This window comes from Sander lucioperca, chromosome 5 (genome assembly GCF_008315115.2).
Source record: "Sander lucioperca isolate FBNREF2018 chromosome 5, SLUC_FBN_1.2, whole genome shotgun sequence".
In the NCBI taxonomy this organism is placed as follows: domain Eukaryota; kingdom Metazoa; phylum Chordata; class Actinopteri; order Perciformes; family Percidae; genus Sander; species Sander lucioperca.
In genome coordinates this window covers 3,293,818-3,311,140 of record NC_050177.1, presented here as the reverse complement: position 1 = coordinate 3,311,140, position 17,323 = coordinate 3,293,818, and the positions used below count along the sequence as shown (strand labels likewise).

At 44.7% G+C, this 17,323-nt stretch overlaps 1 protein-coding gene across 6 annotated transcripts in view; it reads left to right on the top strand.

Moving 5' to 3' along the window:
• kmt2a (lysine (K)-specific methyltransferase 2A) overlaps window positions 1-17,323 on the top strand; it is a 43,612-nt gene that overhangs the window by 21,364 nt on the left and 4,925 nt on the right. For 2 of the 6 annotated variants that reach the window (XM_036001554.1, XM_036001551.1), the window contains exons 10-33: window positions 1,067-1,162; window positions 1,531-1,651; window positions 2,044-2,157; window positions 2,368-2,552; window positions 2,790-2,966; window positions 3,453-3,563; window positions 4,389-4,462; window positions 7,024-7,238; window positions 7,352-7,446; window positions 7,531-7,668; window positions 7,761-7,919; window positions 8,131-8,242; window positions 8,341-8,419; window positions 8,571-8,731; window positions 8,851-8,997; window positions 9,114-11,781; window positions 11,890-14,460; window positions 14,874-14,942; window positions 15,033-15,259; window positions 15,389-15,463; window positions 15,565-15,739; window positions 16,411-16,518; window positions 16,702-16,782; window positions 17,162-17,291. In XM_036001554.1, coding sequence (XP_035857447.1) covers window positions 1,067-1,162; window positions 1,531-1,651; window positions 2,044-2,157; window positions 2,368-2,552; window positions 2,790-2,966; window positions 3,453-3,563; window positions 4,389-4,462; window positions 7,024-7,238; window positions 7,352-7,446; window positions 7,531-7,668; window positions 7,761-7,919; window positions 8,131-8,242; window positions 8,341-8,419; window positions 8,571-8,731; window positions 8,851-8,997; window positions 9,114-11,781; window positions 11,890-14,460; window positions 14,874-14,942; window positions 15,033-15,259; window positions 15,389-15,463; window positions 15,565-15,739; window positions 16,411-16,518; window positions 16,702-16,782; window positions 17,162-17,291 — 8,088 coding nt within the window. Of the gene's footprint in view, window positions 1-1,063; window positions 1,163-1,530; window positions 1,652-2,043; window positions 2,158-2,367; window positions 2,553-2,789; window positions 2,967-3,452; window positions 3,564-4,388; window positions 4,463-7,023; window positions 7,239-7,351; window positions 7,447-7,530; window positions 7,669-7,760; window positions 7,920-8,130; window positions 8,243-8,340; window positions 8,420-8,570; window positions 8,732-8,850; window positions 8,998-9,113; window positions 11,782-11,889; window positions 14,461-14,873; window positions 14,943-15,032; window positions 15,260-15,388; window positions 15,464-15,564; window positions 15,740-16,410; window positions 16,519-16,701; window positions 16,783-17,161; window positions 17,292-17,323 lie in introns of all 6 variants that reach the window. The other 4 variants (XM_036001550.1, XM_031297054.2, XM_036001552.1 and 1 more) reach the window with 3 other exon arrangements.

Genomic DNA, 17,323 nt, shown 5'->3' with positions numbered 1-17,323 from the left:
GTGTGTTCAGGGGACAGGCAGCTAGCGGCTAGCGAGGAGCTGTTTGCTGTATGTGACAAAAAATGTTGTAGCCTAAAAAACGCTTGACATCGCTTAGAGCACCTTTTAAGGACAGTTTTGTTGCTAGACAAATAGAGAGAAAGTCTCATGAAACAGTTGTTACCTTGTCCATGGCTTTTTATTCTTAGTATGCATGTATGGCTCTAGGTTTGCAAATGCAAAAGAAAATGCTGTGTGTGTGTAGGGCTGGGCAATATATTGATATTATATTGATACAGTATGAGGCTAGATATCGTCTTACATTTTGGAGATCAAAATATTGTAATATGACACAAGTGTTGTCTTTTCCTGATTTTAAAAGCTACATTACAGTAAAGTGATGTCATTTTCTGAACTTACCAGACTGTTCTAGCTGTTCTATTATTTGCCTTTACCCACTCAGTCATTATGTCCACATTACTGATGATTAGTTATTAAAAAAATCTCATTGTGTTAATATTTTGTGAAATCACCAATAGTCAACCCTACATAATTGCTGCAATATCGATATTGAGGTATTTGGTCAAACATATTGTGATATTTGATTTTCTCCATATCGCCCAGCTCTATGTGTGTGTTATAAAGCTAGTTGTGTTGACCTAAAGCCACAGGAAAAACTTGACTGAAGTGGCTGTCTACAAAACCTGCCAAGTACATCTCACACTATAGCTAATGCCTTTGATAATGATGTTCGATGATGTGTGGATGATCCATGAAGCCCACTATGAATGTGCCCCTCGATAAACTGGTGGTAGCAATGTAGTTAAATTTCTGCATAGCATTTTAGATTTACTGATCCTCTTTTGAAAACACTGTAATGTTGCATCTATCTCGTTTCTTCATTCATTTCAAAACAACGCTGATTGGCTAAGGTAAACACTACCATTACAGGTCAAAAGCAGGTGACATTTGTATCTAATTTGCTGTGAACAGAACTGTGTTCTTTGTTGGGCATTAACATGTATGTGTTGCCTGTTTTGATATTTAAATAATCTCATCTCACCTTTGGCTTCTGTCACTGTAGCAGCAGCTGCTAGAGTGCGATAAGTGCCGTAACAGCTATCACCCGGAGTGCCTGGGTCCCAACCACCCTACCAGACCCACCAAGAAGAAGAGAGTCTGGGTATGGATACACACACACACACACACACACACACACACACACACACACACACACACACACACACACACACACACACACACACCACTCTTCCTTTAGACTCCTCTTCACCCTTCACAGTTTCACCAGTGTCTGACCAAATTTTAGCATTACACTCATACGTTTTTCTCTTACCTCTACTTTTGTTCACACATTTTTCCAGCCTCTCACAACAGCGCTACTTACTGTACATTGATTGGGACCCTCTTACAGGCAGCATCTATGAAAACATTTTACTCCTCTCAGTGTCACTTTCACACCATTCCTGCTCTTTACACAACTGATTGCAAGTTTCTGCCATGTAGTCACCACCTTGTTTTTTTTCTTTTCAGGTGTGCACCAAGTGTGTGCGTTGTAAGAGTTGTGGAGCCACTAAACCTGGGAAGTCCTGGGATGCTCAGTGGTCGCATGACTTCTCCATGTGTCATGACTGTGCCAAACTCTTTGCTAAAGGCAAGTGACAAGCACGTGGAGCCCAAAATGCTGTTCACAGTTAAGGAGTCAGTACATATACCCCACTGGTATTCTTTCGGAGATTAAAGAATTAAGGATTTCTTAAGAATCTGACCTGTAGGGCACCCTGGTAGCTCACATGGTGGAGTGTGTGCCCCATATACTAAGGTTCAGTACCGCAGTGGCCCGGGTTTGATTCCGACCTGCGGCCCTTTGCTGCATGTCGTTCCCCCTCTCTCTCCCCCCTTTCCTGTTCTTGGTTATCCTGTTAAATGAAAGCCCAAAAATAATATTTAAATAAAACGAATCTGACCTGTATTTTGAAGACTTCATCAGTAACTTGAGGAAGGCGAAGGCCATTAATAGGATACCATTTCCATCTTCTTTCTCAGGAAACTTCTGCCCACTGTGTGATAAGTGCTATGATGACGATGACTACGACAGCAAGATGATGGAGTGTGGCCGTTGCAACCATTGGGTGCATGCCAAGTGTGAGAACCTGACAGGTATTAAAACACAAATTTACATTTGTAACGTTATTTATGTACTTCACAAGCAGAGTGCTGAATTTCATATTCAGCAGCACTTGTTGCACTTCATTTGTCCTGTCAGTTGTCAGTGTCTGTGCTGCTGACTGACAGGCCGTCCTGTGAGTGCTGTCATGCTGATGAGAGATGATAATGGGAGGGATAATGTCATCTTTCGCTGTCCCCCAGATGAAATGTACGAGCTGCTATCAAAGCTGCCAGAGAGTGTTGCCTACACATGTACCAAATGTACTGAACGCCATCCAGCTGAGTGGAGGACGGCGTTGGAGAGGGAGCTTCAGGGATGCGTTCGTCATGTCCTCACTGCACTGCTCAACTCACGCACATCCTCACACCTGTTACGCTACAGACAGGTTAGATGCACATACCGCTGCTTCTTCTTCGGTGATTTCAGTACATATTGCTGTGTTTGAAATTACAGTATGATATGATTTACATTCGTTCCTTTTGTTGTGGTGTATTTGATCTTTTTATAGTGCTGCACGCATGACTATATAAACATATTCAGTTACAAACAGCTGAAGCAGCAACAGCTAAATTAACATAATGGTGAGATCTTTACTCAGCGTAACTCTCTGGTTTTGGGGCAGGCGGTGAAGCCTCCCGAGCTGAACCCAGAGACAGAGGAGAGTCTTCCATCCCGTCGTTCGCCGGAGGGCCCAGATCCTCCAGTCCTGACAGAAGTCACCCCTACCCCTCCGAGTGACTTCCCTCCAGACCTGGACTCTGTTGAGAAAAAGATGGATCTTGGGCGCTACAATTCAGTGGTAAGTACGTTATCTTTCGAGCAGTGTCTCTGCTGATCTGACAAACTGGACCTGGTGCAGTTTCATGAGACCATATGAGAGGTGTGTTGTCCTCTATATTTTAGTCAAATGACTTAATGTGTGTGTATATTTACTGTACATGTATTAGAGGATGGGAGGCATATATGCAAGCTAACCATGGGTAAACATTTTCTGAACATGAGTTGATGCAGGGGTTGCAGTAGTGAGGGTTGATTCACACGCCATCACAAGCTCTTGCAATGCAGCCTGCATCTAAAAGCATTTTTTTTAGTAGATTTCAATATTGTATGTGTCCTTAAATGCATGGTCAGGCCTGTGCTGTATAATGGTAAATTGACATAGACAGCTACGGCAGCTATGACCTTTCCACCAGTGTGCATCATCACGTTACTGTTTTAACAATCATTCTTTGTCTGTGTGTGTGTGTGTGTGTGTGTGTGTGTGTGTTCCTTATTTCTCTCCCAGCTGGAGTTTAGTGATGACATCGCACGAATCATTCAGACGGCCATCAACAGTGACGGTGGCCAGCCTGAGAGCAGGAAAGCCAACAGCATGGTTAAGTCTTTCTTTATTCGGGTAAGAACCTCAAATCAACTCTGGATCATTTCCGTCCTGTCAGCACCACTGAATGAATACACAACAGAATTACAGCGCAGTTCCCGAGGACTCTCAAATTCCATAATGACAGTAGGACAATTGTACTATTTTGGGTCATATCAAGCATTTTTATGTGTTGTTTATCAAGTTAAATGACGTCATACTTTTTTGAGACACACACAGATTTACACACATCCTCTGTTTGGGGTGCCCCTGCAGCAGGCATAGTTTATTATAATTATGTTGGTCAAGGTATGGCAACATCAAGCTGGGCACGTAACAATTATTACATAATTGTCTAATCGTAAATGTTTTACATAATCACCATTTCTTTGTTTAACCGCAATTAATTGCCAACATTAGCTAAGGTTCTAAGGGGTATGACTGTTGGTGGTAATTGTCAGTTTTATATTAATTTAAGAAAAAATACAATGTTTTATGATAATAAAGAGGCGTGGTTTACTTCATAGGCTGTGTACTTGTGGTATTACATTATCTGGGTCACATATATAGTGATATAACCAAAAGATGTATCCTGGAATTCGTTCAAAACTTTTAATTTGTTTGCAAAAGTAATACATGAATACATTTTTTAAACTAGACTGAAAGAGACAATTATATTGTTAATCGCAATTATTTCTGAGACAATTAATTGTACAGCAAAATTTGGAATTGTTACAGCTCTACATCAAGCTAGGGCCTTCGTGTTAAGCTACATTGTCACTAACCACAATCTCGCCCCAAATGCAGTTCTGTGCTTCATTAGGCTGATATGCAAACTTCATCGAATGTTTTCTGTTTCAGCAAATGGACCGAATCTTCCCGTGGTTTAAAGTGAAAGAGTCCCGGCTCTGGGAAAGGCAAAAAGTCTCTGCCAAGTGAGTGTCTATCGTACCATAATCCGTACAAGAGGTTGTGCTATTACGTAGTGTTCAGTGTACGGTATTCAGTTAACATGAAGTTGAAATGAAACCTCAAACTGATATGAACAAAGTCCGAAAGTCAATATTTAAGCAACGGCCCATAACAGGCTCTCAATCTTTACAGTACTGTGAAGTGTTTGTGATGTGCCGTTATTTTCCAAACTTGTAGTGCAAGTTATGCTTGTAATTACAGAGAAGTACATTCAAATGTAATACTCCTGTAACGTGAACCCGTCCAAAAAGCTTGGTGAAGAACTGCAGTTTTCAAGAACTGTAGGTCTATAATTATTGAAATGAGAAGTAAGATGTGGTTTCGCTGGGAGAATCTGCACCATCATCTGTATATAGGAAGAAACCAGAAAGCAGTGAACTAATATTTATAAAATGTGTGGGCTGACTGTAACAACAACCTTTGAATAAAATGAGTGGAAATAACAGCCAAAGGGGAGATCAGGATTTCATATGTTCGTCACTTTATCTTTTTTGAGTGGTTAAGGAAATCTACAATTTTGTGTGATGTTCAGTTTTGGGAATCGCAACTAAAACGCTTTCTCAGCCATGACATCAAAAACCAAAAGAGGCTCTTTTCACAATTTAAGAAATTAGGGATTGAGTGGAGTAGATTAAAGTTGTCTTCATTTCAACATGCCCCATCTCAGAACAATGACTGTGATTAAAGGTACCAGTTTTATTGATTTTATTGATTCCACAGTTTCTCTTGTTTAATGAGCCCACTGGACAGTTTAGTGGTGAATGTGAGCCAGTAATTACACGCAGAACAACACTGATTGATGTAGTTATTAAAATATCTACTGAAAAGATAAAGTCAACATCTCTATTTTTATGTGCTGACTTGATTGTAAATACGGGATCAATGAAATCATCTCCCCTTAGCTGTAGTTAGTTCATTTTGTCTAAGAATGAGAGAAGTTACTTCAAACGTATTCATGGAGGACAGCAGCACTATTGATGAGTGCACCATGCCTTCAATGCTTAATAATGAAATGATCATATTGAATAATTGACGCTGTTTACAGCAATGACAGGCTTATCATATGTTATTATTAGAAGGAATAACTCAAAGCTCATAGACTCTGTGGCAATGTGAACGTTTCAATTTGTAAAAGAATGGTATGGTTTTACTGCTCTGCATATTGGAATGTTTACACACACACACACTCATTCACTAACTAACTCGCTCAATCATATTTAGATATCAGCTTTCCCAGACCATTTACTCTGCTTATCCTCCAGGCATTGTGGGAGGCAAACCGTAACAGTGTCACATTTCACTTGAAGGCTCTTTGATACATATTTGTGGTCTAATTGTGGTCTAATTGTGGTCTACTTGTCAGTTTGGTCTGTTGTGTTATGTACCAGTGCTCCAGCCCAGACAGCCAATGATCCATCCAGTGGATTCTGTGGCCATCATTGAATGGATGCCTGTTTAGTTGCCTCTGCTGTCTTATTAGTATGATACTTGACACATCACACCAAATGGCCAGCGTGGCTTGACTTGGCAAAACTTAACTTAGCAAAGCTCCTGTGATTTGATCATTTATTACCTCTCACATACTACTTAGAGGACTTTTTATATCTTCTTGGGGGGAAAATCCTAAAATTGCTCAGAGCAATGCACATAGTCTGTATGATAGTTTTGAGGGATTAAACACTCTTCCAGTGCTTTCCAACATATCTCAAGCATCTTCTCTAAAAAGCAACACCTGCCACACAATTTTCTTTCTTTAATATGTGACTGCATGTGGGATATTTTCCCATTTGTATGGCTTGCTGGTAAAACAGTTTGTGCGTAGGTGATGGTAGAAAATAAATTATCTTGCATAAAGACAGCAGCCTTTTTATATCGATTTCACCTCTGTCATTAAAATATACAGTAAACATCACATTTTAAACTCATTATAATTGAGGCGGTGGATCAGTGGCATTTGATTTTTATTTAGTACACAAGAGTACACAATACATAATGTCCATTCATTCTGACCTAAGAATATATATTTGCATCATCTCAGTCTTAATTGTAAATTATGAGTTTAATTGAGTAGATCAAACCAAGAGATCTGCTGTTGTACAGCCTAACAATTAAATAATGGTGTTATGTGTCAAGATTTCATTCAGTCACACTTCATGCCATTTTAGGTAATATTCTTTAGCTAAAACGTAATCTTAACTTTCTATAACTTTTTGTGCAAAAAGGTAACTTTCTTCAAAATCTCAAGATACACCTCGTCAAGATCAATAATGATCACAAAGACTGACCTTTGACTGTTTTTTATTTAGGGTAAACCCGACCCTACGCAACTGAAGCTGCCTATCTATTAATCTCAGGTTGGCCAGGTGATGGGTGTTGAATGATGTGAAAACAGTCCCCATCACACAGACTTAACCCTGCATTGTGTTCCTGAAGACTTTATGTCTTTAGGCTTTCACTGAAGTTGTAAACCCACATAATTACTTGTGTGGCTATTTTGAAGTTCTTTGGGTTTGTTGTCTCCCAGCAGTGGGCTTCTTCCGAATGCTGTGCTGCCTCCGTCCCTGGACCACAACTACGCCCAGTGGCAGGAGAGACAGGAGCTTTCCCGTGCTGAGCTCCCCCACCTCATGAAAAAGATCATCCCAGCTCCTCGGCCCAAGACCCCTGGTGAACCAGATTCTCCAGCCTCCCCCCCCTCTCTCCCTCCAGCTCTACCCCCACCACATCCACTCCTACCCGGTAAGGCAATCTGCAGATATATGTACACATTTTTACATGCACACTGTTTTTCCCACATCTTGTCACTTACTGTTTTTTTTTTTTTTAATATATATATAAATTATTCTCTTCAGATCGTGAAGACAGCCCAGAGCTCCCTCCTCCGCCAGGCGTCAGTGACAACAGGCAGTGTGTTCTGTGTCTGAAGTATGGGGACGAGAACACTAATGTGAGTCAGGAATCTGCTTGGACTCTCTTTATCACACATAAGAATGACTTTGTGTCTCTTGTATAACATGTCTGTTTGTTTCAGGAGAGTGGCAGGCTGTTGTACATCGGTCAGAATGAGTGGACCCATGTAAACTGCGCCCTGTGGTCTGCCGAAGTTTTTGAGGACGACGACGGCTCTCTGAAGAATGTTCACATGGCTGTTCTCAGGGGAAAACAGCTGGTAAGACATCTTGTCCATCACAGGTTCCCACTCTATTTTCAGTGTTTATTTATTGGGACAGCCATTTACGACCTGTTGTACTTTGTATTCAGCGCTGTGAGAAGTGTCAAAAGCCAGGGGCCACAGTTGGCTGCTGCCTCACCTCTTGCACCAGCAACTATCACTTCATGTGCGCCCGCCAGTCCCACTGCGTCTTCCTGGAGGACAAGAAAGTCTATTGTCCAAAGCACAGGGACCTCATCAAGGGAGAAGTAAGGAAATCTCATTATTAACTATGTAATTAAAAGCTCATTAGTACAGTTAGATGGCAGCCATGTGAAAAGTAGGTTCAAGTATTTAAAACCTAGTGAGTAAATCTTGTGTATGTCTCTTGTATAGGTGAACCATGCCAGTTCAGGAACTGTGACTTGATATTCTTGATTTTATCTTGACCTTTCCTGTTTGTGTATTTTTTTTCTCCAGGTGGTGTCTGAGTTTGAGGTGACCCGCAGGGTCCTGGTGGACCTGGAGGGCATTAGTCTCAGGAGGAAGTGGCTGGCAGGACTGGAGCCTGAAAATGTCCACATGATGATAGGTAGGTTGATCGCTGCTAAATGTTGGTGCAAAAACGTCCATTTCCGTGATTTACACCCAGTGTCTCTTGAATGCTGATTTTAAACATCATCATTGCAGGCTCCATGACCATTGACTGTTTGGGGATACTGACTGAACTCTCAGACTGTAAACGCAAACTCTTCCCTGTAGGATACCAGTAAGTATTTTTTTTTTTTTTATTTCTTTACCTTTTTCATAATCTGAGAGTCTTCTCTTGCTATTTTAGTGCTACCATTATTATTCCCCCTTCAATTACAGTATATCTGCTAGAGGAAATTGCAAACTGAATAAATTCTCTTCTTTCCAAGGTGTTCAAGGGTGTACTGGAGTACTTTGGATGCCCGTAAGCGCTGTGTGTACACCTGTAGGATCCTAGTTTGTCACCCTCCAGTGTTAGAGTCTGACCTGAAAAACATGATGGCTCCTGAGGAGAATCGCACTATAGCACACAGCCCACCTCCCATAGCAGGTAAACTACAGACTATAGTGACTTAACATAGTTCACGTTTCAATCTGTTACAGTAGGTACCATATTTGGGACTATAATGTGTGAAAATAAGCTGTGTTTTGTGTCAATTACACACCTAGACTTTCCAGATCCATTTGAATCCCCAAGGCGCTCTGACACCCTTTCCCCCACCAACACCCCCAAGCTCAGGGTTTACACCAGGAATCGACACCCCAGCTACCCCCCTTGTCAGCGCTTACTAGGGCCCAGGCCCATGCCCTCTCCAGGTATAAATATGTATTCTTTATTTTTTAGAACAATTTATTTGAAATAATTGGGATATTTCTTTGTAGAAATTCATTTTAATCACTTCATTTCAATTTCAATTTCTTTTATTTTGCAGGAGGTACCTCACATCCGCAAAGCCATGAGATTGTGACAGTAGGCGACTCCATGGTGAACCCCAGCATGCGGAATATTGACTCACGTCGCCACAGCTCCCCTTCTCTCTCTCCTCCTCCCCACCAGCTCAACAGACAGAGAGGGGTGACCTTCCCACTTCAGATTGTGTCAAGACCCCTTACATCACCCCCTCCCCTCATTCCCTCCCCTGCCAGAGACCCCGAAAAGTCCAAACACCTCAGCAAAGACTCAGCAAAGAGTCCAGTCCAGAGAGATGATGAAAGAGGTAGACTGTTCTCCGCAGACAGAAACAGACAGCAACCATCCAGAGACCACGGGTTGAGAGATGCAGACAAAGGAAAGGTGTCAAGTCAAGACCAAGCTTCTAAGGATTCTGATAAGAATAGATCATCCAGAGAACTTGGGCAAAAAGACTCTGACAAGGGTGGAATACCAGCCAAAGAGGCAGAAAAGAGGAGGCTGTTGAGTAAAGACTCAGGTCTGAAAGATTCTGAGAGGGGACGACCTCCCAGTAGAGATCCCTTAAGAGATTCAGAAAAGGGGAGACAAGTAAACAGAGACCCTGAGAAGAGGAGACAGGCAAGCAGAGATTCAAGCAATAGAGAAACAGATAAAAGCAAATCATCCTCCAGAGATCCCAGCTATAAGGATATGGAAAAAGCTAGGTCTCTCGGTAGAGATGCAGGGCTAAGGGACTCTGAGAAGCATAGACAACACAGCAGGGAAACAGGAAAAGACTCAGGCCAAGGTAAAGACAGACCGTCTAGCAGAGACTCTGACAAGGGTCGACCTCCCTCTAGAGATTCCAGTTATAGAAGCACAGAGAAAAACAAAGACTCTGGCTCAGGGAAAGATAGTAACCCTGGCAGTCAGTCCAAACAGGCTGGAGGTGAGAGTAAGAGCCCCAGACTGGCACCTGCAGGCTCCGGCCAGTCCTCCCCTCCTGTGGGCACTGCTGTTCTCACCGGTCAGCAGAGAGGTGGAAGCACCAAGCAGACAGACAAGCAAGGGAAACACGGAGGCAAAGACCAGGATGTTTCTACAAGTTTGTTGCCTCGTCACCGGGCCACCCCCACCTCTTCCATCACCCAGTCTAAGGACAAGCCCAGCTCAGGGAAGGAGAGTAGTAGTGGCACTGGCAATGTAATGCCGGCTTCACTCCATAAGGACTCAGTTGTTGCGAAATCTGGCTCCCCACAGTCTTCATTTCAGAAGTCCAGTTCACGGAAATCAAACGATTACTCATCAGGTCCAGCCACAGCAGCAGCTATGAAGCCCGTGTGGCCGTCAAGGACACCAGCAGAAGATGAAGTTGTCAAGCGAGGCTCCATGCACCTGGCCTCCCCAGCTGCAGCCTCAGCTGCCAAAGACAAACAACCCAAAGTTAAGACGGCAGGCAACAGAGAAGTGTCCAAAGACCGTGAAAGAGAAAAGACTCTCCAAAACAGCAACAGCAACAACAAAATTGCTCTTCTCAACAATAATACTAAGGCTACTGGAAGCACCAATGCACACGCTACAAACCCCAGCTCTCACACCAGCAGCAATAGCAAAGCTCCAGTGCTTGGAAACAGCACCAAAGCCCATGGGAAGGCTCAGGGGGAGAAGCCTGAGAACCAGGCAGGGGACAGGTCATCCTCAAAGAGCAGAGAAAATTACTCCTGTCCTGAGAGGAAGAACAGCTCCAGTCTGGACAGTTTACAGCAGCTGCAGCAGGGTGGTTTAGCTCCAGAAAAAGGAGTGAAGACCTCTTCCCAGTCTCACACCAAACAAACAACTAACCAGCTGTCGTTGTCCTCGAGAGAGAAAAAGAGATCAGTTAAACCCCCTACCGTAACTCCGCTGAAGACTGATATCAAGACTGACCCTAATGGGACCAGCGCTGTTGGTGGTATTTCTTCCTCCTGTCCCACGACCACTACCTCCACTGTCTCTCCTGCCGCCCAGGGGACCCGTCGCTCTGCCCGCTCCGCTCTCTTCTCCTCACCCTCTGCCAGCAGTAGTGACAGTTCTGAATCTGACACCCAGACTCAGACAGAGGACGACGATTTGCACAAGGAGCACTTACGCAGTGAGCTCCGGGACCACCACAGCCTCCTCACTCAAGGCACAGAGGATGAGGGTGATGGCCCAGAAGATGACCCCGACAGAGGCATGGATGATAAACATCACGAGGATGACAGCGATGGGTCAGGGTCTGCCAAGCGTCGCTACCCTCGACGCAGTGCCCGCGCACGCTCCAACATGTTTTTCGGCCTCACGCCTTTCTACGGGGTTCGCTCGTACGGCGAAGAGGACCTTCCCTTCTACGGCAGCGGGGACGGAGCTGGGCCCGTGGTTAAGAGGAGGACCGGTGGTCGCAAGAAGTCAGCTGAGGGGCAGGTGGATGGAGCAGATGATATGAGCACCTCTTCTTCGTCAGGGGACAGTGGAGATGATGAAGACAGTGGAATGAAACAGAGGGGTAAAGACCCTTACTACTACAACTTCACTCGAACAATAATTAACCCTAGTGAGGGCCTACCATCTATAGAAGGGATAGATCAGTGTCTGGGAAGGGGATCTCAGCTTCAACGCTTTCTAAAAGACGAGGAGCAGCAACAGCAGAGGGCTCAAGGAAAAGCTGAAGAGGACATGCTGAGTGCTCTGTAAGTACACTATATTTTGATAAAATAATTGTCTAGAATTTTTTTTTTTTTTGCTAGACATTTTTTTTCTCTAATAATCTGACATATTGTCTTTGCTGTGTTTGACAGGACCCTAGGCAAGCAGCATATTGGCCAGCTCGATGGCATTGATGATGGCTCAGAGAGCGATACCAGCATCTGCACCACCAGCACCACCACCACCACTACAGCAACCTCTTCTTCCACACCACATAAGAGCACTCCTAAGAGAAGGGGCAGAGAAAGGCACACTGAGAAACCTGATTCCCATGACTCTACCAAGGAGGCTGACAACAGCGGTGGAGCCGTCAGCGGCAACACGCGAGAAGGCAGAAAGAACCAGAAAGAAAACTGTCTTCCTCTAGGAGGCGGGGTCAAGTCCCAGCCGCAGGGTCAGGGTCAGGATCCTCTCGAGGCCCAACTATCCCTCAGCACCGACCTGCTTAAATCAGACTCCGACAACAACAACAGTGATGACTGTGGTAACATTTTGCCATCAGATATCATGGAGTTTGTCCTCAACACACCTTCAATGCAGGCTCTGGGTCAGCAGTCTGAGCCATCGTCCTCAGAGCTGCTCCTGGACGAGGGCTACGTTGGAGTGGATGTCAACCGCCCCAAAGACATTCTATTTGATGACTTTTCCCAGCAGCTGCCGAGTGCTGAGAGTGGAGGTGTGGTGGAGAGTAGTGTGAATAGCTCCATATCTGTAGAGGAGCCATATCTTCCTTTGGAGCTGCCTTCTGACCTCTCTGTCCTGACTACACGCAGCCCTTCTGTCAACACCAGTCAGAACCACACTGCTGGGAGTCTTATCTCCGATACCTCAGAGCGCACCATGCTGGGCTTGACCTCTGACCCCGAGTCAATCCGCGGAGAAAAGAGTGGGGACAAGAAAAGAGCCGGGCCGGGTGTGTCACCATCGGAGAATCAGTGTGATGCTACCAACAGAGACACACAGGTCATAGAGGGTCACATGACTCCAGAGCAGTTTATTTCCAGCCCTGCCATTGGCCAGGTAGTTGAACCTCCAGGTAACCAGGATGTTCCCAGGAGTTCTGGTTTGCCAAGTTCACCCTCCCTGCCTCTTCAGGGTCAGAAGTACCTCCCAGCATCAGCTGCAGCTGCAGGCAGCCCCAGTCCCGTTCCTGGCCCAGGACCATCCCAGGCTCAGGTTTCCAGCCCAGCAGTCATCAAACCAGGCCCTGACAAGCTCATCGTGGTCAATCAGCAGTTCCAGCCTCTCTACGTTCTTCAGACCGTCCCTAATGGCGTCGCCCAAAAAATTAGTGCCACAGGAGTAATTGACACTAGCTCTTCAGCAGTGCTGAGCTCCATGACACTTACCACAGGGTTGAATACTGCTTTATCCACAGCCCAGCCAATATTTCCTGCTGGTGGCAAAGTCCTGGGCACCATGCCTCACCCCTCCCAGATTCACACCTTTACAGGAGCCACACAGACGGGCTTCCAGACGGGAATCCCCAGCACCACCTCAGGGCTTCTCATTGGGTTGCCCCACGACCAGCCCCAGATTCTGGTCTCAGAAGCTGGTCGGCCGCACGAGCTGGGTCACAGTGTTGCCATAGTGTCCAGTCCCTCCTCCCTCACTTCTTCCCCGGCTGTACTCGCCTCTGCTCACGGCAAGAAGAGGCCTATCTCTCGTCTTCAGCCAAGAAAAAGCAAAAAGCTTGCCCGCTCCCGTAGCCAGCCTACTCTGGCCCCGTCTGAGATGGGCCCTCCCAACATGACCCTCATCAACCTGTCTTCCCCTCAGATTACTGCTAGCATCCCTGGTCAGTTAAGCACCCTCTCTACTTCTCAGCGCAAGGTCCCAAATATTATCAAGAGACCAAAATCGGGTGGGGTTATGTACTTGGATCCCTCTACCCTCCTTCAGCAGAGGATTCCCGGTACTGCCCAGCCTGGTATCCTGGGCCATGATTCCTCCACTCACCTAATACCTTGCACAGTCTCTGGCCTCAACCCCAGTCAGTCAGTGCTGAATGTTGTGTCTGTGCCCCCTAGTGGTGCTGCTGGCCTTCTTGCACCAGGATCAGTCTCCCTCTCCACCCCTGTCCTCAGCTCTGCTGAGATCACGGGGCCAATTAGCAACCTCCTGTTCAAAGCAAGTCCACATGGCCTGGGCCTGTCAGATCAGCCAATGGTCCTTCAATCAGCAGGATCTCCTCTGATGTCACAGCTCGGCTCCTCTGTGCAGACATCTATAGCCAGCAGCATCTGCGTCCTGCCCTCCCAACAGACTTTCAGCATGGCTGTCAACCAGCAAGGAGAGACTGAAGTTAGTAACGTCCACTTACAGCACCAGTCTCAGCCTATAAACAGAGCCCAGACCGTGGACTCCAGTCCAAACACCACTGTTACTTTAGCCACCTCTCTAAGCCCTGCCAAGGGCCATGTTGTTGGAGTGTTCAGCCAGACACAAACCTCCGCACACTCCCAGAGCAGGAGAACAACTCCGCTCTCCAGATCATCAGAACAAAGGCCGCCTAACTCCACCACTTTAGGAGCAGAAAAAGGCAAACAGAAAACAAAGAGGAGCAGGCAGAGTTCAGATATAACCAGCGTGAAGAAGCTCAAGGCCTCTCAGGCAGAGGAACATCTAAGCAACCCTGCAGGACGACATCACTCAAACCAAAGGTGAGACAGTTATTATTTTGGCTGCTTCAGTTTATTCCTAATTACACACATAAATGGGAAAAATTAGCAATAACCGTTTTCTTTAATTTCTTCATAACATTCAAAGAAGAGATACAATCTTCATGCTGTGGTCCTCTAGTCTGTTCTTAATCTCAGATGTGTACACATCACAATTCCATGGTATATTCAATGTGATGAGATTACTTGTGAATGCAAAAATTGAATTGTGGGTGTATGCTTAATTCTTAAGAAAACAGATTATTTGTACAAAATGATGTGTACTAGTTTATGTTAGGTTCAGGTACAGAGAAGTGAAATAGCTTACCTTGACTGAATCTTTAAGTCCCAATTGTTCACTAAAGTACTTTGCGTAAAATATATTCTCATTTTGAACCTCTCTTCTTTGCGAGCAGTTCCAAAGAGCTGAGCTCCCCTGAACCCATGGATACGGGCAAGCCCGCAGACAAGGCAACCAACAAGAGGTATGGACTCATCCATGCCAGGTTCCCATTTTCATACTGAATATATATTTTAAAAAAAGTGTTCTAATGCTTGGCTCAAATCTTTTTCAGTGTGCTTGGCAAAAAGAAGACATCTGATGGTCCTGTGTTACCGGGGAAACTAGTGGGGAAAGACAAATCATCTGCAGCTGGGGGAGCAGGGTCTCTCCCTGTGGCTTCACCACCCGACCAAGACGGCAACAGCAGGGATACCGGCCTGGATAGCAAACCCAAGAAGGGCATCATCTTTGAAATCTGCAGCGAGGACGGCTTCCACATCCGCTGTGAGAGTATCGAAGGTGGTTTCACATATATACTATACATGTATATAAAGTTGATTAAAAAAAAAGATTAGAATAAGTGCTGTTGCTGTGTTTGAAACATTGGAACACTGAGCTGTTCTGTCCTAACTGCCTGTCCCGTTACAGAGGCTTGGAAATCCCTGACTGATAAGGTGCAAGAAGCACGCTCCAATGCACGACTCAAAGAGCTCTCTTTTGAAGGTGAGGCATCATTCTGACTACATCACAAAACAAATATGTCGTGGTTGTATATAGAAAATCAATTGTGGACGCATTTTTGTATTAATTTTTTTCCCTCCCAGGTGTGAATGGATTGAGGATGCTGGGAGTCGTCCACGAGGCAGTGGTCTTCCTGCTCGAGCAGCTTTACGGCTCCAGACATTGTCGGAGCTACCGTTTCCGCTTCCATAAACCAGAGGAAACCGATGAACCTCCCATCAACCCCCACGGGTCGGCTCGTGCAGAGATATCCCACAGGTTACTATGACACTCACACACACGCACACACACACACACACACACATGCACACACGCATTCTCCTACCGTGCCCCTCAGCTTTGGAATGGCCTCCCACTACATGTTAAAGAAGCTCACTCAGTTGACATTTTTAAATCTAGATTGAAAACCCACTTCTACTCATTATACTACAGCCAACCATAACACACCATCCTTTCTGCGTCCTGCACAAACAAGCTTTTTTCACTTATTCTCTTATGTTGCTAGTTTTGTATTGTTCATTATTACTGCTTTAATGGCGTTCAATTGTTTTGTTGCTGTCTGTTATTTCTGTGTTTCTTTGATTGTAAAGTGCACTGAGACCACATTGAATGGCGATTTTACACTTTGAATAAAATGTGATTGAATGATCACAGGGCCTGGATAAAGGGAGAGCAGGCTGTTATGCCAGAGCCTATTGCAGCAAATATACTGTGTATTGTACACACTGTTAATAAACAATGCGTGAAATATGAGCACCACCCAAAGACAACTGTGTGTTTGGATAATGATTCATTAAACAATAGGTCAACCAAGAACCTTCTTTCTAACTTTAAAACTCCTTATTTATTAGAAAATTGGTTTTGATCCAACTTTAATCTTGTGTGTTTGTGTTTCTGACTGCTGTCTATTCCATCTGTTTGCCTTCCAGGAGGTCTGTATTTGACATGTTCAATTTCTTGGCCTCAAAACACCGCCAGCCTCCTGAGTACAAGCCGCAAGAAGACGATGATGACGAAGGGCAGCTCAGGACTGCCAGGTCAGTTTCAACACACAAAATCCCTGTTATTTTTTCAGGGTAAATACTATGTGTCTATGTGCTGCTGCAACACCTGAATTCCCCCCCCAGGGATCAATGTAGGATCATCTCATCTTATCTAAAATATAATTGTGTCACAATGGTCTCAGAAGACAACATTTCTTTTTCATGCTGTTGTTGCAGGCGCACCTCCATGGAGCTACCACTGGCTGTGAGATTCAAACAGCTCAAGGCCACCTCTAAGGAAACTGTTGGAGTCTACAGGTTAGATCAGTGGTGCTTTAAATCATTTAGGTTGATCAAAAGTTGCACAAGACGTAGATGATATACTTTGTTATATTTGCCGTTGGATTTCTCTGCTCACTGACGCCACTCACCGTTACCTTGGTCGTTTATAATGTTGACTGTTGCGGTTGTCCATGATAAAGTTAAATCACTTTCATTCCTATTCATCACGACAATGAATTGTTTGTCAAGATTACTTATACACTTTTAGCTCAACAACGTAAAGGAAAGTCTGGATTAAACTGAAGGTATAAAAAAAAGGCAGATGGCCTAAACAAAAGGGGTTAAAATCAACATCTAGATAAGCAGGCTTGAGCCATTACTGTGATTCACTTGTAAAAACTGTATCCCTCTGCAGGTCTCCCATTCATGGCAGAGGTCTGTTCTGCAAGAAAACCATTGATGCAGGGGAGATGGTCATTGAATACTCTGGAAATGTCATTCGGTCTGTGCTCACTGACAAACGGGAGAAATATTACGATGGAAAGGTGAGGTCTTGGGAATGAACTCTGAGTTTAAA